Source organism: Xiphias gladius, chromosome 15 (genome assembly GCF_016859285.1).
Source record: "Xiphias gladius isolate SHS-SW01 ecotype Sanya breed wild chromosome 15, ASM1685928v1, whole genome shotgun sequence".
NCBI classification, from domain to species: Eukaryota; Metazoa; Chordata; class Actinopteri; order Istiophoriformes; family Xiphiidae; genus Xiphias; species Xiphias gladius.
In genome coordinates this window covers 14,681,609-14,709,156 of record NC_053414.1, presented here as the reverse complement: position 1 = coordinate 14,709,156, position 27,548 = coordinate 14,681,609, and the positions used below count along the sequence as shown (strand labels likewise).

Here is a 27,548-nt window from a genome sequence, read left to right as displayed (position 1 = left end):
TTGTGTTCAATCTTGTCTGTCTCCAAAGGCTGATGTATTCAAAATTTCATCACAACAAGGAATAAGAATTGAAACTGAGTATGACCAGAAGATTGTACAGTAATTTAACCTGTGTGTCCCAGCAGGAAATGAGACAGCTGGCTTAACTCTATCCAAATGTAACGTCCTGTGAAACAAGTTTAAAAAAGGCAGCTCACTTAGGTGATATTTTTGAGGGCAAATTAAAGGGGACTTATTATTTTTACAAGCACATTTGTGTAAAAGCACAAATTTTTTATAAACCAAATAAATGAGATGAGTTAGTCAGTCAATTTTAAGTCAGATTTACTGGTTTAGCCAAATACCACAAATCACAAATTTGCCTTGAGGGGCTTAAGAATCTGCTCAGCATTCAACACCCTCCATCCTTAGATCCTCAAATTGGATAAGGGAAAACTCCCCAAGAAATATTTTGTGGAGGAAAAAAACGGGAGAAACCTCAGTGAAAACAGCAGAGGAGGGATCCCCCTTCCAGGACAGACAGATAGATCATGTGTACTAATTGTGTTTAATGAGGAAATTAATCAAAAAAAATTTCTAAAGCACATGTTTAAATTTGACAAGAAGCAAATGCAAATGAACTGCAGAGATCTTGCAGGCCATCCTCAGGTCTGAGTGACCCATCTGCTACCACAGAGGTGCCAGCTGTTGTTGCTGCCTCTACACTGGCATGAAAAACAGTCTTTGCCATGATTATCTACAACATGGACCTTCTGATATGTGCCAAAGTGAGACAGTGAATTAAGTTTCAGAATCGTAAAGTCTTGCAGTTGTGGTCTTGCCTTTGAGTTGCCTTGTGTCTCATCGTTGTATTCTTTTAGAGGTGAAGACTAGAGCGCAAGTGGAGCTGAATGAGAAGATGATGAGCTCTGAAGTACTTGTCCCTCAGAATGAGGGGCACTGACCCAGACTGCAGGCAGGACTGAGCACAGGCCACTTCTCTTGGACCATTTCCCTCTCTCTTGGTCCTCAAAGAACAGTTCGGTAACTGGGGGAAGCAGAAATAGGCAGGTATATATGACTGATGATCATGGACGGATTATGAGAAAATGGGCCCCTTGGCACAGAAGAGTGAAAGACCCCACACCCCACCAATATAAGACCCCCAGACTGAAAGAGACACAAAATGACTACCTACGACACAGTCGCATTTTGATTCTCTTTGTAGTAATTTTATGTCTCTTTATAGTTGTCATTTTGTGCCTCTTTTTATTCATTTTTGTTTCTTAGTGGTCTTTTTGAGTTTCTAGGTGGTCGTTTTGTGTCTTTGAAGCCATTTTGTGTTTCTTTGTGATCATTTTGTGTCTCCTTTTTGTCATTTTGTGTCTCTTTATGTTGTTTGGAGACTCTGTAGATATTTTTTGTGTCTTTGTAGTCATTTTGAATCTCTTTGTAGTCGTTTTGTGTCTCTTTATGTTTTTGGAGTCTCTGTAGATATTTTTTGTGTCTTTGTAGTCATTTTGAATCTCTTTGTAGTCGTTTTGTGTCTCTTTATGTTGTTTGGAGTCTCTGTAGATATTTTTTGTGTCTTTGTAGTCATTTTGAATCTCTTTGTAGTCGTTTTGTGTCTCTTTATGGTCATTTTTGTGTCTTTTAACTGAGCTCTATGATTTTCAAACAAGAAATATTAACAGTCACTTCATGACAGAGGCTCCGGTCCAGGGGACCCCTGACCTCCTGGGCCCCTGGTCCCGAGCTTAATCCATCTATGCTGATGATCTGAATCCAGAGAAAGAAGAGGTGCTGGAAATGAGGACACAACATCTCCATCATCTCACTGATCACAGAATCCAGTTGAAGTTGATCAGTGGACTCATCCTTGAATTGTTACTGTTAGAGTTTGCTTTTGATTCTGTGGTGGAAGTTTGAACGCTCAGATTTCGGGAAGGAGGTGGGTGATCTCATCCAGAGCTACAAGGAATCAATAAAAGGTCCTGTGTGGAAAAAAAAAGAATAGCGCTAATGTGTATAAGAATAACGAAATGAAGCAAGACAGTTCAGCTGCTTCTCTGTTCTGTGGAATCAGGTAGTGGTGGAAGACGTATTCAAATATTTTATTTCAGTAAAAATAGCAATGTTACAATGTAGAAATAATCTGGTACAACTAAAAGTCATGCATTCAAAATCTGATTTAGGCAAAAGCTCAAAGTATTATCATCAAAATGTAAATGTATCAGAAGTAAAAGTACTCATTAAGCAGAATAATTGTTCCTTCCAGTGTTATTACATATTATATCATTAGTGTGTAAGCGGCATTTTGATGTTGGGAAGACTAATCTGTAAAAGTGCATCATGTTGTCTAAACTGATCATAGTATGTATCGAGTATGTAATCTCAAGAATCTTCAAAATTACTGGTAGCTATAGCTGTGCAGATATGTAGCAGAGTAGAAGCATAAAGTACAAGTACCTTACAACTGTGCTTCAGCACAATACTCGAGTAAATGTATTTAGTTTCATGCCACGAATGGAATCGGTCACAATGTTGAACTGTTTCTTATTTTCTGTTTCCATCTATTTGTCTCTCAGACGTTGTCCTGGGGTGAACCCAGTAGCAATGGGGAATGACTGAGGACCAGGATCCAGAGCTCATGCCTCAGTAGCAGACCAGTGATGTGAAGCTAAGGTCATTCGATATCCAGAGGAAAACGATGTGGCTGTCACATCAAGATATTTCCATGTGCCGCCCAGTTCCAATTTTCACAGTTAATTACCCTGCAAGTTGTCGGCTGTTTGGAAGAAAATGACATGTTTTTTAAACTAGAAAATGTGCTCAGTAGAGCGCAGACCTCCGCCAAGGCTAATGTCGAACAACATAAACCAGACTTCAAATTCATAGTAAATGATCCAGATCTGCCCCAAAATCGAATGGGTTATTCGCCGGCACATGTCCCTTCCCTCCACCAAGTTCAGTGCAGATTGGTTCAGTACTTTTTGAGAAATCCTGCTGACAAACAAACAAACAAACAAAACACAGGTGAAAACATAGTATACATAATAACATACATAAATTTGTATTGCTTTCTTTTTATTACCACTGCCAAAGAGGAGGTAATAAAAAGAAAAATATACAAATTTAAAAATCAAGAGCAGACATGCTCTATGAAGTACAAGTAGCACTGCCATTATTGTTAATGCCCACTTTTTTCATCATTCTTTTTTCTCTCTCTTGTCCTTACATACAGCACACACACACACACCCACACACACATGTACATCTGCACACATGAATAGTGCAATAAGAAAATCTAAATGTATTCAGTCAATCTTACTCCAGTACCTCCTCCTTTTTGTTTTTTCTTTGTTGTTACTGTTTTTCTCTCTTTCCTTGTCCTGTCTCATTTGTGTCTTCCTCTTAAATAACTTGCGTTGCACGATTAATATTAATATCTTAAATAAAACTAGCACTGCTGTTGAATCATTGCTATGTATCTCTAAATTATTAACTGTCAGGAGCTTGCAGAAACTTGACAGCACACATTTTTGTTGACGGTACAGCGCAGCTGAACTATCTGATGGTCTTTGAAACGTTTTGAGGGTAACATAACCTTAACCTATGGAGGAACAGACAAGGTTTTCACTTGATGGCAATGTGGTGCTTATGCTTACACTGCCTCTGGATTTGCATGTACTAGATTCTTGTTTTACATATGACCTGTACACGTACAGAAATAGACCAACAGCGGCTCATTTTATCAGTGTAGCCTCTGAGCACAGCATCATCCCAAATGTTAACACTCAATGTTAAGGTCATGCGCTAGAATGAGACTAAAACAATACAACAATTTCATCTTTCCTCCTGACATTACTTGAGAAGTGTGGCCTAAGATTACTTAGAGGATAGGTTCACAATTTTTCAAGTCTGTCTTAAAACAATAGTCAGGTGCCCATAGGAACGGTGAAACAGGCTTTGCTCGATGTAATCATTCCTCCTGTTTAAACTGGCCCTTTCTAATGTGCTTCCAACAGAAGGAATGGGAGACAAAATCTACAGTACTCTTTTTGTGCAAAAATGTATTCAAAAGTTTGTCTGAAGCTAATCTGAGGCCTTGGCAGTCTGAGTTAGACAAATCAAATGAATACCTCAAGAACTAACTTCTTTCTTTTTAGTATAAAATCCCCCCCCCCCCTTGTCTTTCTCTGGACACTGTTTCCTTTTTGAGCTGCAGTGGAGGGATAGTAACAAAGCAAGGCCATTTTGTACTAAAAGGCTGTAACTTTTGAAGATATCCTGATGATTAGTGTAACTCGGATGGCTAAAATCATATATTGTCTTCAGATAAACTGTGGAATAAAAATGTTCACAGAAGGGGGACTCCCCCATCACTTACATTGAAAGTGCAATAAGAAAGAATTGTTTAATGGTCAGTTTGAACAGGAGGAATGACTACAGCAAGAAAAACCTGTTTCAGTGTTCATATTGGCGCCTGGCTATTGTTTTAAAAAGACTCCGAAAAAAGACCTTGTCTTAATGTAATCATAACTCTTCACAGCTTCTATCATCCCAAGACTCACCACAAAGTATGTGTCACCTTTAAATCACGAACTATGTACTTATCACTCACATATTATTCTGTATAATTTGGCAAACACAAAAAACATTTGTTTTTTTACCGTCAGGGACTATCAAATTGTAAAGCCAAATAGATTAACACTGCCACAAATGACCACATTGGTATACATTAAATTTAAAAACAAAAAACCAAAGATAAACTTTGCCTATGTCCATATGATGAATGTGCATTTCTAATGTGAGTTTCCATACTGTCTGCCATTTATTCACTCCCTGCACACACTCTTCCAGGGATCGTAACACTCTGTTTATGATTCGCAGAGAGATAACTAATCTCATCACAAATCAAGCCTGGCACACTAAGTCCGCAGCCATGACCTCAGACAGATACAATGCATATACACCCAGGTTCACAAGAAGAAACTTTTTATTAAGCAACATTCAGGCACATAAAGCACATGAATAGATACTTACATTAAATCTTCTTTGGTCATGTTGCATTTAGGTACTCTTGTAAATAACCAAACTGGTCCACAAAAATAACTGGCACATCAGATATATTCATGTTTCTTAAAATAACTTTTATTTCCATAAAGGTTTTTCAAATTAAGGTACAATATGATGCAACCATTTTCATCTGAAAATCCTAACACAACAGGCCGGCCGTTTACATTAGACCTGTTAAGTGGGTTTGTTTACTTTTTTCTAACAATGTTCTATATTAACATGGTTGAATTTGAATGCTTGTATGAGACAAACCATCTCTGCTCCTTTTTCCACTAATCCTAACAAACCCTTGATGATTTTTTCCAGGAGCGATGTTAGAACAAAACATCACTGACCTAAAACTGACCTCATTTTCAACTTTGCTTCCTGACAGTTGCTTCATTGGACATTGCCATATGTATACGAATAGTTACTAAGTTTTAACACATTAAGGTGTAAAAGGCCTGTAATGTGAATCCCCTTAGCAGGTCCTTTCATTTACAGATGTTTGTCTTTCTGAGAGCAAAAGCAGGTAAATACGTACTGTTATCTGATTCAGCTTCTTACTACAAGTGCAGCCTTTGATGATCATTTTCTTTTCCTGCGCTTGTTGAGTTCAAAGAGTTTTGGCAGTGATTTTGGCTTGAAGCGATGATAGTTAGAAAGCAGCCTCTTCTACATGCATAATAACTGCGTGCAGTACAGTATTTCTAACCCTTTGTCCACTCATCCTGTCTGGCCTCGTATGCATGGCTGCCATGTCATAGCCTGAGGCAAACAGCCCCTGCACCAAGAAACAGGTTTCGGTGCTTTGCTATGTATTAATTTTGACTATTTGAACTCCCCTTGATTTATTTAATAAAACAAACAAAAAGGTAAATACAGAAGAATGTCGATGTATGTTTTCAAGTGTTGCATAAGACGGGTGACAGGGGCACTGATGCTGGAATAAGTAGATATAATATGCATCACTAAAGTCAAACACACTTAATACTGTAAAAACATCCCCATCACAGGAGATTTTACATTACACTCATTAGTATTCAGCAGTATGACTGGAGAGTTGTTGAATCTATAGTGACTATAGTAGTTTCTTTCATTGTTTCTTTGCCTAACCTTTTTCCCACATTCAAGTGCTTAAGATTCTGGCATTTTTTTTATTTCTTTCCCTGAGTCTCTTAAAAATCAAATAATGGTAGCAAACGATCACAAACGAAGAGCAATAGAGGACCAAAAAAGAACAGTCTCACTGTTGTCTGTTCATATACTGTGTGATGCACAAAACCTAAGTTACTCAGTCTGTATGGAGCATATCTCAGTTTATATAGAAACACAGAGGGTTAATAGTAACTCTTTTTATAATCATCTATGTCTCCCAACTGACCTAACCTATGATAAAGGTCAGGGGTGTAGTCGTGGCGGGGAGAGGGGAAGTACCGAGGCCTCCACAAGGGGAGGGTCTGAGCACCATAAAGCCAGGAAACTGCCTGAAAACCTGAGGTTTGTTTTTATGTGCAATTTTTACATTTTTCATGATTAGCATTGTGTATATACTATTACTGTTGAATAAATAATTTGACAGATTGTTTCTCAAATAATTACTTTTTCAAGTATGATCAGTTTACTATAGTGTTTTATTATTGTGTTTACAAAAATAACTCAAATAAACCTTCAGCAGCATCAGGAAAATTTAGTGACTTTAACTTTTTTTGGTAAAATTTTATTAACTTTACACTCCAGATTAGGAACAGACAGTCAATTTGAGAGTGTAGCAGGGTCTAATCCTGTGTTTTAGGTGTAATACTGAAATATATTTGTTCTTTTTCTTTTCTTTTTTCTTTTTTTTGTATCTGTTTTTTTTATTTTATTTAGACTGTAAGATTTTGAAGTTTTATTATGCCACTTCTATGTTGCAAGACACTGGGCTAGCACCTGTTCATTAACCTTCACCTTAAGTCTGCACACAAAATGTGATTCCAGTTCAGTCTTATTCTGCTGTGAGTGATGCAGGAAAACCTTCTCAGTGCAGGGGCCAGAATTAGATGACTCTCCACTTTTGCCTCATGCCTCGGGTATAATGAAGACCTAAAAACTGGCATGTTCTATAATGTCGTGAAACCTCATAGTGAAAGCCTCACGCAGTAATAACACTATGTTGGGAGGAGAATGTACAGACTTTCTGAAACTGTCCCAAAAACACTCCCTTACTGATCAGTTTGATAACCACGTGGGCTGCATGTGTTTACTGTACCTGTTGATTCAGTCATCTGCACAGGTGTAACTGTGGATGAATTAAAAGGGGAAAGGGCGCCCTCTGAGGCTGCTTATGTGAGGGACCCGACTTTCTTACCTACAAAGCGTAAAAGGTTGAGAACCACGGCCGAAGTCTTTTTTTTTTTTTTTTTTTCATCCAAAACAACGAGTTACCATGAATGCAACATCAGTGGGCGGGGTCAGTGTGGTCCAATAGGACGCGGCGGCCAGAGACACGTTGGATATTTCCTACAAACAGACATGTCAGCCTCCGGTTCACCGAGAGTGATTTTTATTTGGCTAGCTTGAACCCCACGATGGTAAGTTCACCGGTGAATTAGCTCATTTAGATAATACAGCTTAATGTCATCCTCGGCCCTGCTGTTAGTTGTGGCAAGTGGAAAACTGGCGGCGGCTCGTCAGTCCTTTAGCAGCCCAATAAGACCAGAGAACAGTGTTGGGGAAGTGTTACTCTGTCAGATGGTTCTGTCTCAGGCTGCGAATTTGTCTCGTGTTGCCTCAGGTTTTCGTGAGCTCACATCCCTCGCACACCGGGACCGTCCTGCGTGTCCGCGGGCCGCTGGAGCTCAAATGTCAGCTGGACAGCACAGACGGTACTGTAATATCCTTTATTTGGACGTGGGTGTTTGTTTTCATTTTAAGGGCTCACTTCCCTGCTGATGTCAAATGCAACTCTCTAAGAATACTCCATCGCAAGTAGAAGTCCTGCATGAAAAATTCTACTCGAGTATAAGTACAGAAGTATTGCAGTATACTCAAAGTATCAGAGTAAAAGTATTCCTTAAATCCCTGTGACTGGTATCTGATTGTGTCTGATTACGCTGTAATGATACCGATGCATCAATGGATAAGCAACACATTATTGTTGGAGCTCATTTTAAATACTTAATATACAGTTAGGTAGTTTAGTCCAGTGGTTCAGGGGTCGATGAATCCGAGAGGTCATGAGATCATGAATGGGAGAAAGTTCTGCTGCACAAATTTGGATACATCTTTCAGACTTTTCTCTGATCTTTGCTTTTCTGTCAGATGTTGGATAATTTAACCTCTTTAGGCTCCACGCAGTTATTTCAATGATACAATGAGAAATGTTTAGAGGACTAATCACTATTTGGTGGAACTGCAAACAACTCATAGACACCTGAAATGTGAGTCCCAACTAGACTGCTTTTTTGTCAGAAAGGTGGGAGGGCTGGCCACTGGTTTTATTCTTAACAATGTGTTGCATTCTGTGACCTAATCATATCCTTCTTTATGTAAAATCTTAATCTGAAAAGGAACTTATAACCACAGCTGTCAGATAAATATAGTGGAGTAAAAAGTAGCATAAAATGGATATACCTCAAAAGTTTACATAAGTACAGTACTTGAGTTAGTGTACGTAGTTACTTTCCACCACTGAACATTACCTTACACTTTCTGAATATAACAATATTTTGAAATTGCTGTCTTAGAAGCTGTGATTGTTGAAGTTCTCATTTCAGAACCATGGGCAATAATATGCTGCTACTGTATAACAGCCTCAACTCTTCTGGGAAGGTTCTCCACAAGACTTTAGAACCTGGCTGCAGGGATTTGCTCTCATTCACTGATTTTTATGCGTTGATGCCGGGAGATTAGGCCTGGCCCGTAGTTGGCGCTACAGTTCGGTGTTGGATGAGATTGAGGTCGGGGCTGTGTGCAGGTCCCTTCAGGTTCTTCCACACTACAGTCATAAAATAATTTTTTCACGGGCCTGGTTTTATGCACACAGTGAAACGAGAAATGCCTTCATTAAAACTGTTGCCTCAAAGTTAGAGCCACATACTATCGTCTAAATATCACTGTATGTTGCAGCATTAAGATTCCCCTTAAATGAATTGAGGGGGTCTAGCCCAAACCGTGAAAATCAGCCTCAAACCACAAGCAAACAAAAGTATGCAAACAGTAACTTTAGGCCCTTATCTTTATCATATCATCCTGTATTTAAAAGGTGAAATCACTAATATAGTCTGTGTCTCTGTGCTCTGTCAGTGTTGTTGATGCACAAGGTGATCTCAAGAACATTTGAGACCCTCCGCTCCCAGGTGAAATCTGAATCCTGTGTTCTCACTGTCTGTGACAGTCCTGTTATTATTTGGCCAAACAAAGGGGTTAATGCAACACCCGAAGAAATAACACCAAACACACTGTGTGAAGATATACATCAGTGGATACAGTAAGTCAGTTAAATCTCTTGTTGATCTTGTGTACTAGTCTGTTGTTTTTTGGGTTTTTTTTTGGTTAGCTGAATAGTAATTCATATTTTAATTTCCTTCAGGACAGATGAACAGGAGAGCTTTGGCAAGAAATCTGGAAAAAAGAAGAGCAAAAAAAGTTCAGCAGCAGTAAGTCTGTAATATGGAGATGGATGTGGGAGTGCAGAGACAGAAATAGTAATTTTTGCAAGAAATGCTGCTGGAACACTGCGAAATACTTACTTTTTTTGTTTTTCATGGCATGTACCAAAAGGTATCCACTATCAACATCAATCTAGCAGTTTTCAACACTGCAGATACAGTATAACGTAGGGTATTAACAATGCCTTATCATATTTATGTTGTGTGTTTTATGCCACTATACTTGTACTTGTCATTTAGAGTGTCATAAACCTTCACCTGATGATGGAGGTGACAAAGCCAGGCCCTCTTTCGGCTCCCATCCTCAGCAAAACATTCCAGAAATCCCACTTCCTATCTACGACGCTTCCCATGGACGTTGTTGTCTGTACCAGCTGCAACGAAACGATCAAAGAGTATGTCTTATCTTCAATTCAACTACTGGTCGAACTCATTAAACTCAGTCTATCACTGTTAATAAACTCACCACCAGCCACCACCAGACATAGGTTTAGTGAGAGACGAGCTCGATTAAGCTCGTCTCTCACTGTGAAAGATTTTTGTTCTGCCATTGCAGTGCCTGTGAGCGCCTGGTGGAGGCACTAAGTCGCCAGCTGTGTGAGATGGAGAAAGTGACCTTGCAGCACATGAAAGGGAACACACTGCTGGTCCCTGAACCGCTCCACTTTCTTCTTCCAGAGCCCAGAGGACTAGTGACCGTGGTGTACCCAGCAGGAGTACCTGACAGCCAACTGGAGACGCATCGTAAGGTAGGAACCACAGACTGAGCTTCTTTAAAATCCCAAATAGACCGGCAAGCAGCGTGTAAATCTCCTGATGTTAGATTTAAGATTTGGGTAACATCTTTAACTTCCAAACAACATACAGAAAAGATATGAATGCTGAGCTACAGAATGTCGAACAGTTTATTCTACAGTTTAATCCAGCAGGCAGTGGATACAGCTTCTTGTACTTACTTAACATACTACCTTACTTCACACTTGATGTACATTCTTTGTTACATTATTTTTTTTTAAATTCAGTTTGAACAAAATCTCTGTCTTTTAGGAATTGCATCAACAGCTTGAGCTACCAGATGACAGACCTTATTTTAGAAGAGCCAACACGTACCACTTTCCCAATGAGCCCTACAGAGACGGTTATCTCCGAAACCCTCATCTGGTCCTCACACATCCTACCCTGGATGATGGAAAGGTACGGTTAATTACCATATTAAAGTCTGTTCACTCTGTCTCCTCTTTTGAAGATGGATATTGAGATGTACTCAAGGAATGCGCAAGGAATCGTAACCTTGATTGGTCTGTCTTGTGTTTCAAGGTGTACTTGGTCCAGGGGATCTACAGCTATCACCACTACATGCAGGACCGTATGGATGACAATGGCTGGGGCTGCGCTTATCGCTCTCTGCAGACCATCTGCTCCTGGTTCCAGCAGCAAGGCTATGTAGAGCGACTTGTGCCCACTCACAAAGAGATCCAGCAGGTAGTACTTCTGTAAATATTATCACAATGCAATAGAAAATGTGCCTGTATTTGTTTTGTTTTGTTTTGTTTGGTTTTGTTTTTCATATTAGTAATGTCTAAGATGCCTGCTTCTATTCGGGTCATCGTTTTCCAGGCGTTAGTGGACGTTGGAGACAAGCAGGCCTCCTTCGTGGGATCACGCCAGTGGATCGGATCCATTGAGGTTCAGGCTGTTCTGAACCAGCTGCTCGGGGTCACTTCCAAGATCATGTTTGTGAGGTGTGATTGCATGCCTAAAACCATCTTGTGTATGATAATGTTTATGTGGACGATTTGGATTTATCTTAAAGCAGTTTATCTTTTCAGCCAAGGGTCCGAGTTGGGATCCAAAGGCAGAGAACTGGCCAACCACTTCCTCACTGAAGGGACCCCTGTCATGATTGGTGAGCTGAATGTCAGACTATTATTACAAGCATTTTGGGTTTTAACCAAACTTTATAAACTTGCACAAACTTTAAAACTTAGAAATACTTAACCAGAACAACACTGATAATTAGGCTCAAATATTGTATGAGAAACAGAAATGCTTGTTTTATAAATGTAATCCTTTAAAATCCTTAATTCCTTCAATACAAATAGTATATATTGCTGACTTAGTGAAAGAAAGGTTCAGCATTTTCAAAACCCCCTTATTAGTTATAGCTAACAAAGATATATAAATCTTAATTCCCAGTCAGAATTACAAGTTTGTTAAAACTTGGTCCTGTGTTGCAGGAGGGGGAGTTTTAGCTCACACTATCCTGGGTGTGGCATGGAGTGAGACCACCGGGCAGATCCGCTATCTCATCCTAGATCCACATTACACAGGAGGAGAGGACATACAGGTTATCACAGACAAGGTAACTGTTACAAGCATCCACATTGGCCGCATTTCTCTCTGTAAAGTGTAACTTTTCATATACAGTGTTGACCTCGGTGTGTATTTTATCTTTCTCAGGGCTGGTGTGGCTGGAAAGGACCAGATTTTTGGGATCAAACTGCATATTATAATCTCTGTCTGCCCCAGAGGCCAAAGATCATCTGAGCTCTCGCAGCCCTTTAAATGGTCATTGTTCGGCATTGGTAAAGCATATGGAAAATGTAAGAGTGACACTGTAGCTTGTTTGTTTTTTAGGAATGTGTCCAACTTTGCAAATTTGAGTAATTTCTGTAAGAATGTTAAATTCTCATAATTTACCTGACAGTTTTGGTTGAGTCCTAGCTAAATTATTGTCTTGGCGAACTAGACATAGATATAATTTTTATATTAAAAGATAGATGAATCATATCATATTCATTCATTTCTGTGCTTGCTATTTAATATGTCAAAGGCCAATAAAACATCTATACTAAATAGGCTGATTTTATTTTGAAGAGAAATGCAATACACTAGGTTTTGTCATTGCTTTACTGTATGTTACCTGTAGACAAACAAACCCACCATGACTGATGCAAAACATGGTCTTAACTCCCATCATAAGTAAAATCCCTTCTGCATCTGGTTCATGTGAACACCAGTTCAAGGACACCTTTTCTACCATCCTGTATGGCTGATTTTACAAATGATTAAACAGTACAGTATAATTGATTGTGTCCTAAATTTTCCTTTGTTCTTTTTTCAAATTTTTTTAAAGTTACAGACTAGAGCTGAAACGATTAGTTCATCATTAGATTAGTCAGTTCAACAGAAAATAATTCCGCAATTATTTTTTGATTGATTAATCGTTTTCAAGCAAAAGTGCAAAATATTAACTGATTTCTGCTTCTGAAAAGTATGAAGATTTGATGCTTTTCTTTGCCATTTATGCCGGAACATTTAATGTCTTCGAGTTTTAGATTGTGTGTTGGTTAAAACAAGAAATCTGAAGACATCACTTTGTGCTGTGAGGAATTATAATGGGCCTTTTCACTATTTTCTGACATTTTATACACAATAATGTAACTGTTGGTTGTGGCCCTATTACGGACAACCAAATTACACAGATCCTAAAAACCCACTGGTATCTGTTTTTTTTGTTTTGTTTTGTTGTTGTTTTTTTAATATCTACATTTAAGGATTATTGTTTTGTATTAATTTATAAACCTGTAGTTTGTATGACAAATGAGATAAAAGTGGAGAGAAGTTTATAGTCATCCTTATGCATCCTGTTATTTATATATTTTCCTAGTGAATAAATTACAGTTAAATTTCAGTAATTCGCATTTTGCTGTGGACCCCACTCTGAGAACTATTTGTGTAGTGAAGAAGCTGCTTCTCATTGCAGCCTGATCCCTCTGACACAGCCCATTATCGGAAAACTCCTCCTTAATTGAGCTTTGACATCCAGTCGGTTGTCAGAGTCAGATGGATGCTTTTCTACTTTCATCAGCAGACATAAGGAAATGTGAATTTTTATGACAAAAAAACTTTAAATCTTATACTTTTGTCACTCTTTGAGATTTCTTATGCATGGGTTGATTGTGTAAGTATGGGAGTGTCACAGAAATACCGCCATTCAATCCCCATTTCTACCCATCCGGCATTGGCATGTAAATTCGATGACAGTGACCAGAGACAGGTTTATACGATAGATTCCCCCAAGTACTATTGTCCTAGAACATCGGCATTTCATTAGTGTCTGTCAATTCTAGGTCTAACTATGTTATTAAGAGAAAACCCGTGACAAATTGTAATTTCAGGGGACGCGCCACCAGATAATCCCCTTTCTTGTTAATGGAGATGCGCTAGGGGGAGCAGTTACTTTGGCATAATAGATCCCCAAGGAAAAACTAAATGACCTCCCCTCTGTTCCTCTACAGCTTCTGTTCCCTTGATATGTTTAAATACTTTTGTATTTGTGCTGTTGACTGCAAGGGCAAATCACTGCAGTCTGAAGATTCATTTTGTTTCTTTATAAAAATAGTTGCTTAGTAGCCAGCTTGTGTTAATATGTTGATGCCTATCCCCTTGAGAATGATTCAAAATATAAAAATACATTCATAAATAAAAGAAAAAATATACAACCAAAAACATGCATGCACATAATTGTTCAGCGGATTCACCAAATGAACTTATAAAATTGTAATGTATGTTGGCTGTTTGTGTTTTTTGTCAGGCAGATATTATAGTCAACCAAGAAACCCTTTGGGAAATGTGAAATTAACTCTAATATTACATAGTTTTTAATGGAAGACCAAGAGTTATTTTTACATTCAAAATGAGGTCAAATACAGCAGAACACTTTTCGTTTAATATAAACCCCATCTGTTCAAAACTTATAACTTCTCCAATTAGTGCAGAAGTACAAAATCAACTCTGGCTCAATATTACAAAATGTAGTTTGTAACATCAGCAGTTTAATACTTAAGTTTAATCTTAAATTAGTTCCAAGATTTTATTTATTTTTGTCTAAATATTTTTGGAATATCTCTGTGTTAGGTCAATTAATAACTACCATTCTTTAATTTAAAAAAATAGATTAAATTTTAAAGCTCATTTCGTATATGTTTATATATGAAATATATTTCTTGCAGTTTGGTTGTGTAATGCGACTAAATTAGCAAATATTGTAGACATATGGGGCACTGTATTGTATTGTATTTTTTAGTTATTTTTATTCACTTTCAATTAGATTTTTGTTTGATTCTTGGGAGATTTTGTTCGGCTATCATGAAACAGATATAATTCAGCTAACACTCAGCGGTAGTTGCCGCAGAGCAACCGTTGCCAGGAAGTGACGTAGCGTTGTTTCTGGTTCCTAGTAGCGAAACGTTTTGTTTTTAATGCAGTTTGCGGTTTGTTCGTGCGTCTCCTCAACTGAACGCGTCTTCTCTAAAGAAGTAAATGCAACCGTAACGTGAAACACCGTTTGTCGTGCGACCCTTCGTCAGGTAAGATATCGTTCCCGTGCAGCTAAAGTTAGCTAACCTAAGTTAGTTAGCCTAGTCAGCTGTCAGCCTAAAAGTATACAGTATTTCTTGTAGGTTTAAAACATGCTTTGCCCTCATGGTATTTTTTTAAAGGGTTAGCTTTGACGTACTACACGGGGGAAAGTTTCTTTATTGACCGTAATTTACCATTACCGTGGCTAGTCTGTCCAAATCCCATGCTAAATTTGTTTGTAATGCTACAGCCATTTGCGTTGGATTGATATATAAATAATAACGTTTTATTTATGTATTATATTATATTTATTTTTATTAGAGCTGCCTTAAAGGACCGTGTCAGTGTTTTTGCAGGTTTTAGCTCTTCAACTACAAATTATCGACTGTTAACTCTAAAGTTTCAAATGCATCTTAATGAGTTTTTTATATTTTAACATGTATGTTTCCTACAGCCATTGGTTTCCATTTAGGTCTTTAGAATTTTATAAGGCAGTTGGAGAATTCTTTAAACCTGATATATTTAAGGAGCCTGACCAGAAAGTATTGGCATTTCTGTTTGGAAAAAGTAAATCGAACAGTTCTGCGATTATCAAAATAGTTGCTGATCGATTTTTCTTTAAAAAAGAAAAAGATTTTAATTAAATTCCCTGTTTATGTGGTATACATCATGTACACTTCTCACATCCAAAAACGAAGACCTACAAACCTAGCAACAAAACATAACCAGACAGAAAAATAAAACAAACGAAACATGGCAAAACATACAACAACTTGAATTAACTCTATAAGCAAGCTCCTCCTCAATATCTTCATACCTGGTCAACTTAAAGTACATGGATTATAAATTAACATATCATACACCATACATAAATCTTCAAAACAATTTATCTCTATCAAGTACACCTATCTTTTATTCTTTTAAACTTGAAACTCGGTTAATTGACTAATGTGTGTCGCCCATCACAAAGAACATCTGCATCAAGTCTGAATCTATTTTTGCCAATGTTACATTATTGTTGTGCGGTAATGCATGTTACAAGTACAGCTTGAAAAGTCTGGAATGATACCTCACATGTCACAAAAATTAATTCAAACACGAGTTTGCTTACAGATTTTCATGTTGTATGGAACCGATGAAACCTGATGAATCTCCAAAACACAGAGACATGGCTAGCTGTAATGTAAAGTATAAGTAATTTTACTGTAATAATTGGGCTAAAACATGAAAAACTTTTATTTATTAATCTTTAAATTCTCTCAACCTTACACTATCCTACAGGTTCAGTGTGTTAGGGCAGACTATCATGTTCAACCCCAATGAACTAGAAGGTGAAGTGGATCATTCGTTTTTCGATAGTGACACTGATGATGGTAGCATCAGCAGAGATAGAGGGAAAAAGATGGGGAGCCCACCAGCACAAGAGAGGCTTCATGCAAAACAGACTGAAAAAACAAAAGACTGTTTCTCCCCAAGGACTGATGGGACAGAAAAACACCTGATGCGAGTGAAGAAAAACAGAAGCAGGGAGGAAAGGAAAGGGAGCCATCAATCAAAGGAAGAAGAGAGAAGCAGGGCATCCAATGTACCACCTGTTGCCTCTACTTCAGATAAAGTCATCAATAATAGCAGCGATAGTGAAGAAGATTACAGTTTGCACTCTAAAAGCCTCAATAAGACATTTATGCCTTTGTTGGCTGAGGCCAGAGATGTACATGATAAGGATGTGTACACCCAGAGTCTTAATAAGACTGAAGAAGAAACATTACCATCTAGTGCCAAACACTTAGGCTCAAAAAGGACAAATGAGCAATCTCCTAAAAAACTGATAAGAAGCTGGCACACTTCAAATGAGGCCAGTGTAGATGCAGACTCAGAAAGCTCTTCTAGTAGTAGCAGCAGTGGAAGAAGCAGATTAGGGTCCCCCACCCTTCCCAAACCCAAGAAGTCTCTTTTATTCCTTGGAGAGAGAAGGGCCAGAGTGGTCTCAGCAGGATCTCGGGATTTGCCTGCCGGCCGCACAGAGTCGTCAGATGATACTGTGACAGATGTGAGCCCCCTGTCCTCTCCTGACATCAGCCCTCTGCAGTCATTGGACCTGAACCACACAGAGGCTGAAGAGGGAAGCCTTAAAGAGCAGCAGCAGCAGCAGCAGCAGCAACAGCAGCAGCAGCAACAGCAGCAGCAGCAGCAGAGGAGGAGGAGGAGGAGGAGGAGAGTGTGCCCTCCAGTGGCCTCAGCAATATACATCAAGATGAGGACTCAGATCAAGATGTGGATGAGTGTGAGTAAAGCTGTGCCATTCTTTGTCTGTCACTTACAGTCAAAGATCGCATGTTATGTTTGCTCTGCTTTTTGCTCTTCAACAGTGGTTCCCAGCCTTTTTTTGGCTGGTGGAAGAGTTAAGCTATTCAGTATTTTAAACAAAAACATAGAATAATTAGAGAAAAGTCAGAAAAAATAAACCTGTTGAAGGGGTCATGACCCCTAGATTGGGAACCAGTGCTCTATGCTATAAATGCTTGCTCAGATTTGAGTGTAGTTAGTTATTTATTGTGTTATGCACATACAAGTGTCCAGTAAACAAGGAACTTAGCGTTGCAGTGATGAAACATTTGTAACACATGAAAATAACTTCTTACATATAAAACAATTACAATGCAAATAAAGAACTTTGTTTTCAGCACCAAACTGAACAAATAAAACATGCCACAAATAATGTTTGCTTCCTAAAATACAGCTTTTTATAATCATCCATCCAGAAAAACTCCAGAAATGATAAACATTTTACTAAAAACATACCCCTTAAATCATCATATAATCATCATATATTGAGCGATAAAACATGCAGTAGACTTCCTCTTCAAGTACACCTAAGTCAGATGATAAACAAAGCCTTTCTTCTTCAGGGAGATCACTGAATCTGCCTTCTTCTATAGCCATTTGTCTTAACTCGTGTTTGTCAGCTTGAGGAGGAGAAGCTTCCACAGGACTCCAATTTAAAAAAGGATAAAACAAAATACAGACTAAACGTATTTATCCAATTAAAACATATATGAACATATCTTGGCTCCCACACTTCTGTGCACACAGAAATCTTTGACTTTTAGTAAAATTTGATTCACATCAATTGCTACACTGTAGTTGTCAAACTGTGAGCAAGTATGTTCATAATTTAGGTGAGTACCAAACATCAAAAGACCATCTTTCCTGACACTTAACATCAGGAGCAGTATGCAGTGAGCATACTGAGTATTATACTATAAAGTGTTTTGAAAAAATAAAAAAATAAATTAATCATTCAAAATTATCCAAGGATGTACATGCAAAATGTATATAATGGTATTACAAAGTATAGGGATATGGCTCAAGAATATTTCATTTTATATTTTTACATATTTTGTTTTTCATGTGTTTTAATGGTACTACACAAACAAACAAACCCACTACACTTAATTCACTCTTTAGTCAGAGGATCAATTAAAAACTGCATAAAGCATAAAACTCTTTTAAAGGCAGATGAAGATACTGTAACCGTTGTCGTTTTTCCCAATCAGGCTCTCTCAGTTCAGAGAGTCATCTGGAAGGGAAACTGGTCTTCCTCTGTCCTGGAAGGAGAAACAGGAAGAATTACTCATTCACCAATGAGGAGGTCCGGCACATAGATCGAGAGAACCAGCGACTTCTTCGGGAGCTGTCACGCATTTCTTCAGGGCCCAGACGGGGAAGTGTAGTGGGGAAGAAAACCAATATGGCCGGTAACTCACCTCTCATTCGCCTCACTCACAGTGCAGTCAACAGGCAGCGGGAACAGAAGCGCATTGAGAGGGACAACCTGGTGAGTTTTGCTGTTTGGGTTGATGCTTGATACTTTATTTACCTATTTTTCAGGATTTAATCAATCTCCATGATAATATTAAAACTCATGTTAACATCTGGTTGGAAAATCATTGTTCAGTTTATGTCTTTTTCTTTTCAAACATTTTATAATGCTCTTTGAAATGCAGACATGCGATTTCTGGTTCTTGAGCTACAGCTCGGCATTATTTACATTTATTTCCCATTTATTAATTTCCAATATTAGTATTAGGTTTCCTGAGATCATCAGCAGACATCAGTTGTGTAGTATATGATTTAGAGAAGGTGATAGGGAGGTCATGGATTGGATATTTCTTGATGTCTAGGAGTGATATCAAATCTGGGGCAAGCGTGAGACAAAATTTATGCTTTTGAGTGTTTGGGTGGCTCCTGTGCCCAAGCAGTAAACCATCTATTAATGGAATCCAAGTCATATTTTGAATATGAATTTGGAATGAATTTCAGAGGATTTTAAAACTTGAATGTCTCATGTTTGTCCAATTTCAAACTTTTGACCCAAGTCTGCAGTACTTAGTAATGCCAGTGATTGTGTCTGATGCTATATGTATTTTTTTGTTTGGTTAAGTTTGTTGTATATATTTGTCCTTTGGCTAGATCTGGTTTGTTTTCTCTACTGTACTCAGGTCTCATTTGCAAAAGGGATCTAGATTTCCATGAAATTATGTCATTAAAGATAAGTTATAATAATAATATAATTGAACAAAGTGCCCGAAAAAACTTAGTATGTTGGTTTATAGTTGGTTGGATTGGGTTGGGTTGATTGAGTGTCAGTCTGAGAGTGTCACCCCTGAAAGCAGACACAGATGGACTTGGACAGATGGCAGCAGGTGGATGGCTAGCAGCAGTGCCACAGAGTGACATTAAAAGACAGTTCAGCCTATGCAGCTTTAGCCTCTCACCTCATATATTAACTCCGCTTGACCACTTAGCGATTTAAAAACAAAGGTTCAGACAAGCAACAGTGTTTGAAAATGATTCAGGAAATTATAATTGGATTAAACATTTGCAGCCAGCAGTTACTGCAGTTACTGATTGAAAACTTGCATTCTTTTCTTTTACTGTCACTTGTGTTTCTTATTATTACTTATTAGACAACTTTCATTAATCCTTATTGTTATCAGGAAATGTGTTCCTGTCATTTTCAGGAAAGACTGTTTCACCTCTTGATTGAATCTGTCTTCGCTGTCAGGAGTGTTTTTTGCCTTCTCTATTCTTAGAGTGAAGTAACTAAATCTGCCGTGTGATCAGTGAATCCACCCCACACATCACACATGTAAGACACCTCAGTTGTCCTGCACAAGTAGAACTAGTTATACTGTGTATTTCAAGATTGGTCAGTCACACAATATACTTAATTTTCTATCCAAGAAGTTATATCAATATAGAGAGAAGAGATTTTAAATTATTCACACATTGGAAAAGCAGTAGGTGACCAGTCTGTCTTCAGTCACTGTAAAAATCGGTATTGCCTCTGTACAACCTCTGGAGGATTTGTGAACTTTAGTAGAACAGTCTCTTGACTGTTGTGCTTTTCACTAGTCGCATTGGTTCATATGGAGTTTTTGCTGACTGGCAGATTTCTGCGCAGCATGCATGTGGGAGTGTGATTGCATATATGGCATTCAGCCACTTGCCTACACTGTTTTGCTTCATGCTGTTTCTTTGTGTATGCTGTGAAGTACCATATATTTTCCTATTTTCATAATGGAATTGGAATTTGTAGAATGGGGACTATTTTGTGCTTAATTTCTGAGTCAAATACTTGTTTAATTTATGAATAATATAGACACTTTTTAAATGTTAATATATATGTTATATATTGTGGGTCAGTCAATGATACAGTAAACAGTAAAATACTCGATAAATCAAATGCTAGAAAAACTTTCTCATTCACATAGTACTCCTGCTTGTGAGCCTTACTGCATATTTAGGCTTTATGGCTGAAGTCAGGCATAACACATAGTCAGAGCCACTGAAGACGTATGAGCATATACAGTACTGTGCAAAAGTTTCGGGCACTAAAGTAAGGATGCTTTCAAAAATATTGCCATGAATAACCCTTATCCTTTGACAAAATGCAGTAGATGGAAAACCTTAATCAGATCAATATTTGGTGTGATCTGCCTTTGCCTTTAAAACAGCACCAGTTCTCCTCGGTACACCTAGGATACTAAATACATGACTGATACCCTGAAAGCCTCGAGTTAAACATGATGGCTGTAACAGTGTGTCAAAACCGACAGTTTCAGGACAATTGTTTAGTTAGTTTAGCTCCTAATTTACATAACTTATATAGTTTTTCTTTCTATTTTTGTAAAGCTGTTGAGTGGAAAAAATAAGATTACATTACAAGGGTACAAGACAATATGTCTTAGAATGGCTTCTCAAAATGTGAGAAATGTATGGGTTTCTTCCAGGCTCTCCTGAAGAGACTGGAGTCTGTCAAGCCTACACCTGCCCTAAGGCGCTCAGAGCAACTAGCAGACTACCAGCACCAGCTCGGATATCTAGGAGCTCCTTCATACCCCATCTGTGGGTCTACTTCAAGAAAAGAGAGGTCCACCAGCAGGGCAAACGCAAGTAGGTGATTTGTTTCTACATCTGCTGACTTTTATTTTGTTAAAAACACCTGCATGTTTTTTGAATAATTTATACCCTAACCAATATGACAACATGGTGATTGAATACCTGCTCATACAAGGTCTTCAACCACACATTATATAAGACAGTTTAAATAACAAGCATGTTCTTTCTTGTCCATCTCTCCACCCATTTACATATTTAATATGTAGAACTAAACCAAGGGGGCCGGGAGATGTGGATTATCCCTTTAAGACAAACCCACTTGTGAGGTAGCTGCATAGCATAAAAGCACCTGTGCACCCAACCCTCACTGAAAATTCTGATTCCACAAGAGCAGGTTGACACCAACAGAAGTGCGTTTAGTCATATTGTAGAAGCCTGGTGGTGTTTGAATGTGATTATTTTAATCAAGGTAACCAAAGAGGATCAGCATGTGGCACTGTGCTGCGCAGCATTGCTCAAATTGGAAGCCTATTTAGCACACATGTGACCTGCTGCCTTCAGATGGCTGCAGAGGTTTAATTAACAGAAGGAGAAGAATTTCAAGCAGTGTAACGCAGCCGTGCATGACTGATACCGGTATGATACACCCACCAATTCGTAGATCAGTGATGACTGCTTCACTGATATTCCTGCGTTTATCACATTAAACCTTTTTAATGTTGATTTGAGTAACTGTACTGCTTGAAAGGTTTTTCATAATAATATTCTTAGTTCATTTATTTAGCATTATGCCATTGTAGTGTAAATCAGTATAAACTTTATGTCCTTACTATCATAAAACACAATTGTGCATATGTGTGTTTACCTGCACTGTACCTGTTTGTTGTTGCTGAAATGTTTAAATATTACATGTGGAAATGTAAAATAAAAATTCAAAAATGTTTGGTATCTAATTTGAATATGTGATGGTAAGTCTGTAATCAGAAACGATTTCTCTCTGTTGTCCACATTGGCAGGTCCCAGGTCAGCCAGTTCTGCCCACCACAGCCCCAGAGCAGTTTCCACCACCACTGACTCCAGTAGCACACCTGTACCAAGGTCAAAAAAACTGAGTGCAGTCCGACCAGCCTGGTGCTAAGACACCTGTGTTGAAATTATAAAAATAACAAACAGTTCATTGTTTTAGTATTTCAGTAAGTGATGTTTCAATTAAATCCGCATTTTTTGTTTGCCTCCTCTCACAATTTAGGATGGAACTAAGGACTTGTGTTTTCAAGCAATGAAAAAGTTATTAAAAAGTTGAATGTTATGTATATTTCATTCCTTATAAAATAAAGCTGCTGGTTCCACTAGTTAGCAGTGTGCTATTTGCAACATTAAATAGGGTAATCATTGTCTGAACTATACTACCCTTGTGACCAGTTTGTACCAACTGTACACATGCCACACACAAAAGGAAGAGGATTTTTTAATAGTTTTTTGATTAGGAGAGTGGTTTTACATTAAACTACTCAGTGTTTTTCTATGGTAATCATGAATTTGAATATTTGGAAAGGGTTCTTTAAAGAACCAAAATCGTTGTGGTACAAGCCTTTCTGCTATGTATGAACAGATTTTTGCCAAACGATTTACTACAGGTGGAAAAACAGGGTGCTGATGTCATCTCTCAGTTTAAAGACTGTGCATATTTTGATGAAATCCTCTTGTATATTAACCATGTTGTGATCCAAACAGGCATTTCTCACCGAACAAGCTTTGACATGTCACAGTAGGAGAACCACAGGTGTGAATCAATAATTAAATTAATGATGGTTGAAGTCAGTTCAGCTCTTTCAGTTTCAGGGTCCTGGTATTGTGCATGCTGGCTCACTGTCACACTGTCAAGACTCACTGGGACACTTGAATAGAAGAGAGCCATTGTTTAAGTTATTAGTGACAACTGTGCTTTTCCTGCTATGACAAGTTAAAAGGTCTGCCGTGAAAAACAACAATTTAAGTGCTGATTACAGGTAGTTGCGACAAAAGAACATGCATCAAAAGACTGGACTATTCGACTAATAAATCTTTATTCTTAATAAAATAATGTAAGAGGTGGGATACATGGGTCAGAGTGGTCACAACATAACAACACATGGGCCTCAGCAACTGCTTCACAAACTAACTCTAGCATGGGGACCATATGGCGGGCAGTGAGGTCCTCCTTTGCGTCATCATCACAACATCTTCACTGAACCACCGGCTTGACTCTGTCACACTGAAAGTTTGTTTGTGCCTCTGGGCACGTCGTAGATGGCATATATACAGATTTCTGAGGAGGCATGTTAACCCAGGTCAAGTATACCTTCCTTCCGTGGGCTGTTGAAGAAGAGCACATGCCCACGTCGTAATTTACCACAAGCTGTTATCATTCTATCACAAGAATTAAGACTTACACAAAGCGAAAGCTTTTCCTTTGGGACTGGTAGATTAGAAAGTTTAGTATGTGTACTTCTTGATCTCGTCGTACAACACCAACACAAAGGCACCACCCATGCCTCTGATCACGTTGGACCAGGCACCCTTAAAGAAGGCTCTTGATCCCTCGTCCTTAAGGATCTTCTTCCAGCAGTCGATTGTGCCCTTGTACATGATATCAGCTGTGGAAATGGAGACATAGATAGTGATGCGTAATTTCCATGTATCCTCGCGTAAGACGCGCAGTTGCGCCAAACTAATCAAATTCACCACTAAAAGGGCGTGACTGACGCTCACCTCCTTTGCGTCCGGACTGCATCATCATACGACGTCTGACGGTATCGAAGGGGTATGAGATGAGACCCGCTGCAGCTGTGACAGTCTGGGCAATCATCCAGCTGACGATGATGTGCGTGTTCTTGGGATCTGGCAGCATGCCTGGATGGGAGAGGAGTTAAGTCACCCGCTAGTCACGAGAAAGTAAACATATACAATGTTAAAGGTCAGGTCGAACAGATGTGCGCACCTTTAGCTGTGTCGAAGCATCCGAAGTAGGCCGCTCTGTAGATGATAATGCCCTGAACTGACACGTTGAACCCGAGGTAAAGACCCTTGAGGCCGTCGGTCTTGAAGATTTTGGCGATGCAGTTTCCGAGACCGGTGAACTCTCTCTCAGCTGTGCCCTTACCGATGTCGGCAGCGAGCCTTGTTCTGGCGAAGTCAAGAGGATAGACGAAGCAGAGCGAAGTCGCGCCGGCGGCCCCGCCAGATGCCAAGTTGCCAGCGAAGTAACGCCAGAACTGTGTTTTTTGATCCACTCCACCGAGGAAAATCTTCTTGTACTTGTCTTTGAATGCGAAGTTGAGGGCTTGGGTGGGGAAGTAACGGATCACGTTGGCCAGGTTGCCTCTCCAGAAGGAAATGAAGCCCTGTTCCTTTGGGATCCTAACCACACAGTCCATGATTCCCTTGTACTGTGTCTCCACGGTGATCTGTTTGCTGGCATGCTGGACCTACAAGCAAAGACAAGAAAAGTTCATTAAAAAAAGACGCATATCCCATTGGGGGGTGAATTCTCTAGTAAAACTTTGTGCAAAGGAACGTTGACACGCCCCATCTTCTATTAACACCAGAATAGATTGTTTTGTCTTTCAATTTTGATAATTAATTGTATTTTCATAATCTTGAAATAATCATCGGTTTTTGCATCTTCTCCGTCCAGGCATTACGTACAGTAGTTGTAGCAGCAGCCTACAGGCACCCTCCTGTCACTTGAGAATCGACTGTGTATTAGATTACATACTCAAAGTTAAATTTAGCAGTTCACTTTAACTAAATTTTACTGCGGTCAGTGGTTTTAGTGGAGTAATACTTAACTTAATAAACGCACGGTTTTGACATAAACTATAATAACGGCTATTTTACTGAAACACATATTAAGGGCCCATTGCCATCATCGCAGCTGCAATGCAAAGTCCTATGAGTAAAAATATTTCCAGCTTGACGCAGGACCTTTCACATGCCCCTTCACATTACGCACCAGACCATATGAACCTACTCCGTGCACATTTGGACTCAATTTTCATTAAAACAAAATTATATTCTACATTTTGGTGCTTCTTTTATCAATTAGCCAACATTTACGCACACTTTACGCACACAACAGTGAACGTGCGGCCATGCTGTGGGCAACAGTTGATTCAATTATTTTACCTGCAGCAACAATTTGACCCTCTCAATAGGAGCGACAGCTGTTTTGGAGATGGCAGCGGCAATGCCACCGGCCAAAAAGTCCTTCATGAAACTAACCACCGCGTCCGACATGGCTGGCTGTTTCTTGTGCAAATCTGAGACCCTTGACTGTTCCAAACCTCAACGTCCTCAAGGAAACCCAACGCCCCTCCAAGTGGACGAGGCTCCTCCATCTGTCCTAATATATCAGAGGCATTTATCGCGAGAATCTTGAGTGATGGATATGCATTTTGTCAAACAGATAAACGAGGTTGAATAAATATCCGAGGTTGAAGGTCAAGACGGGCGCCATGTTAATGTCCAGTGCCATGTCGAAGCCGGGGACGTTTAAAGGACACAATCTGTGTAATTTGATTAGCCTACTATGAAAACAAAGATTGATTAGTAATTTACTCGAATCCGCATCATAGTAAAGTTTTAAATTTAAATCCTGCTGGTGAAGAGCCTTCTCATCCACAATCCAAACATACACTTGTGGGGTCGAATGAGTTTTCAAAATCCTTATAATGAGATAAGCAATTCTTGGAGTGCATCTGAAAAGAGATTCCACTGAGGTTTTTACATTTTTACAGTCATCCTACAGTGTATTGACCGTTTTTAAACTACTCGCAGCATAGGTGTGATATGACCCCGACAAATATACAGAGACGCACGCACAGTTGATTTCCTTCATCTCACACATCTTCCCACATAAACATGTTTTTAGGCTGCTACTAAGGCCAGTGCAAAAGTAAAGCCGATCTTCATTAAACCAACGGGGGTTGTCACTTCAGGTTGAAATACAACCTGTCGATTCTGGGCTCCGATCTCAGGTGGATGGGGAACTTTTCTATGATAAAAGGAAAATAAGTTGAAAGCATTCAGCTGAATCACCATCCACAACTTACTCTTACTTCATTTTTGTTATGTTTTGACTTATTGTAGGCTGGGCTTTCCCTCCCGGAGCACTGACCATTTCGCTGCACATTCAATTTTGGCACCTGACGGGAAACCGGCGTCAAGTCAGCAGGAGGTCGGACAGCGTAAGAAAGGAAAAGACTGTTTCTCTTTCAAAGTAAAGATGCCACCAAGCGAGCCGGCCAAATCGTCTCGGTCAATTTTGTTGTGAAATGTCGCACCGGAAGTCTGATCCTGGCTGACTTGACACGTTGGGGATTTCAAGAGATCTGATATGAAAACGCAATGTGATCCAAGCTGGTAAATCGGCCAATTTGGCTTCGTTTTGGCCATAACGTACTACGGCCTCCAGTCCGCCAGTGTGGCCGGATTCCAAGGCCACTTCATTCACATAATTACAAAATTAACGGCTTTCAGGTGGCTGTCAAGAATTTTACAATGACAAGTTTGTTTTTGTTTTTAAGTGCACGTCTGTACAAACAAAAATGGGCAATAACAATACGTGTCAAAATTATTGGCCTGTAGCAGCTAAACGTAAAATAAAAAAAATTGAAAAAAGACCAATAACACCTCAAAGACAATCAAATAAGTGAAGCTGTGTTGTTTCTGAGGTTTCATCCTGTCGGTCTTCTCTTCAGGACTCTAACCAACTGCTCGGGACCACTTGGTGGCGCTCTTTGACTGGTTGGATTCATAGGCAACCTTACAAAGTTTCAACATATTTCCTAAAGGAGCATAAAACAACAATGCTCTAATAAAACTCAACACTAATAGTATTGCTACTAATTAATACTACAATTGCTACCAATATACAAAAACTAGTACTTGAAGGCAGTAAATCTCCTTTACAGTGTGGTTGATCTGGTGTTAGGTGACACTAGCCATATTTTTATACAACTGATGCAGTTTTATTTTGTTTTAAAGGTTAATTCCCCACCCTTTAAATACTTACAGAGGGAATTGTTACTGGTTGTTAGGCTGTTGCTA

At 38.9% G+C, this 27,548-nt stretch overlaps 3 protein-coding genes across 4 annotated transcripts; 2 read left to right on the top strand and 1 right to left on the bottom strand.

The window, feature by feature from the left end:
• Positions 1-7,551: 7,551 nt before the first annotated feature.
• ufsp2 (ufm1-specific peptidase 2) lies at positions 7,552-13,193 on the top strand. The gene is made up of 12 exons (XM_040144833.1): positions 7,552-7,610; positions 7,814-7,904; positions 9,325-9,508; positions 9,611-9,677; positions 9,930-10,084; positions 10,246-10,438; positions 10,737-10,883; positions 11,007-11,171; positions 11,307-11,431; positions 11,519-11,595; positions 11,927-12,051; positions 12,150-13,193. The coding sequence occupies exons 1-12, from the start codon at positions 7,608-7,610 to the stop codon at positions 12,234-12,236; spliced, it is 1,419 nt and encodes a 472-aa protein (XP_040000767.1). The 5' UTR covers positions 7,552-7,607; the 3' UTR covers positions 12,237-13,193.
• Positions 13,194-14,891: 1,698 nt separating this feature from the next.
• On the top strand, positions 14,892-23,162 carry cfap97 (cilia and flagella associated protein 97). Its single transcript, XM_040146804.1, has 6 exons — positions 14,892-15,061; positions 16,335-17,179; positions 17,248-17,337; positions 18,611-18,891; positions 21,350-21,512; positions 22,475-23,162. The coding sequence occupies exons 2-6, from the start codon at positions 16,360-16,362 to the stop codon at positions 22,594-22,596; spliced, it is 1,476 nt and encodes a 491-aa protein (XP_040002738.1). The 5' UTR covers positions 14,892-15,061; positions 16,335-16,359; the 3' UTR covers positions 22,597-23,162.
• Positions 23,163-23,520: 358 nt separating this feature from the next.
• On the bottom strand, positions 23,521-25,856 carry slc25a4 (solute carrier family 25 member 4). Of its 2 annotated transcripts, XM_040146803.1 has the most exons (5): positions 25,626-25,856; positions 24,439-24,925; positions 24,210-24,350; positions 23,891-24,094; positions 23,521-23,813 (listed from the first exon to the last, which is right to left on the bottom strand). In XM_040146803.1, the coding sequence occupies exons 1-4, from the start codon at positions 25,734-25,736 to the stop codon at positions 23,934-23,936; spliced, it is 900 nt and encodes a 299-aa protein (XP_040002737.1). In that variant the 5' UTR covers positions 25,737-25,856; the 3' UTR covers positions 23,521-23,813; positions 23,891-23,933. The 2 variants fall into 2 exon arrangements, with proteins under 2 accessions (XP_040002737.1, XP_040002736.1); XM_040146802.1 differs by having other exon boundaries at positions 23,521-24,094.
• Between the last annotated feature and the right edge of the window lie 1,692 nt (positions 25,857-27,548).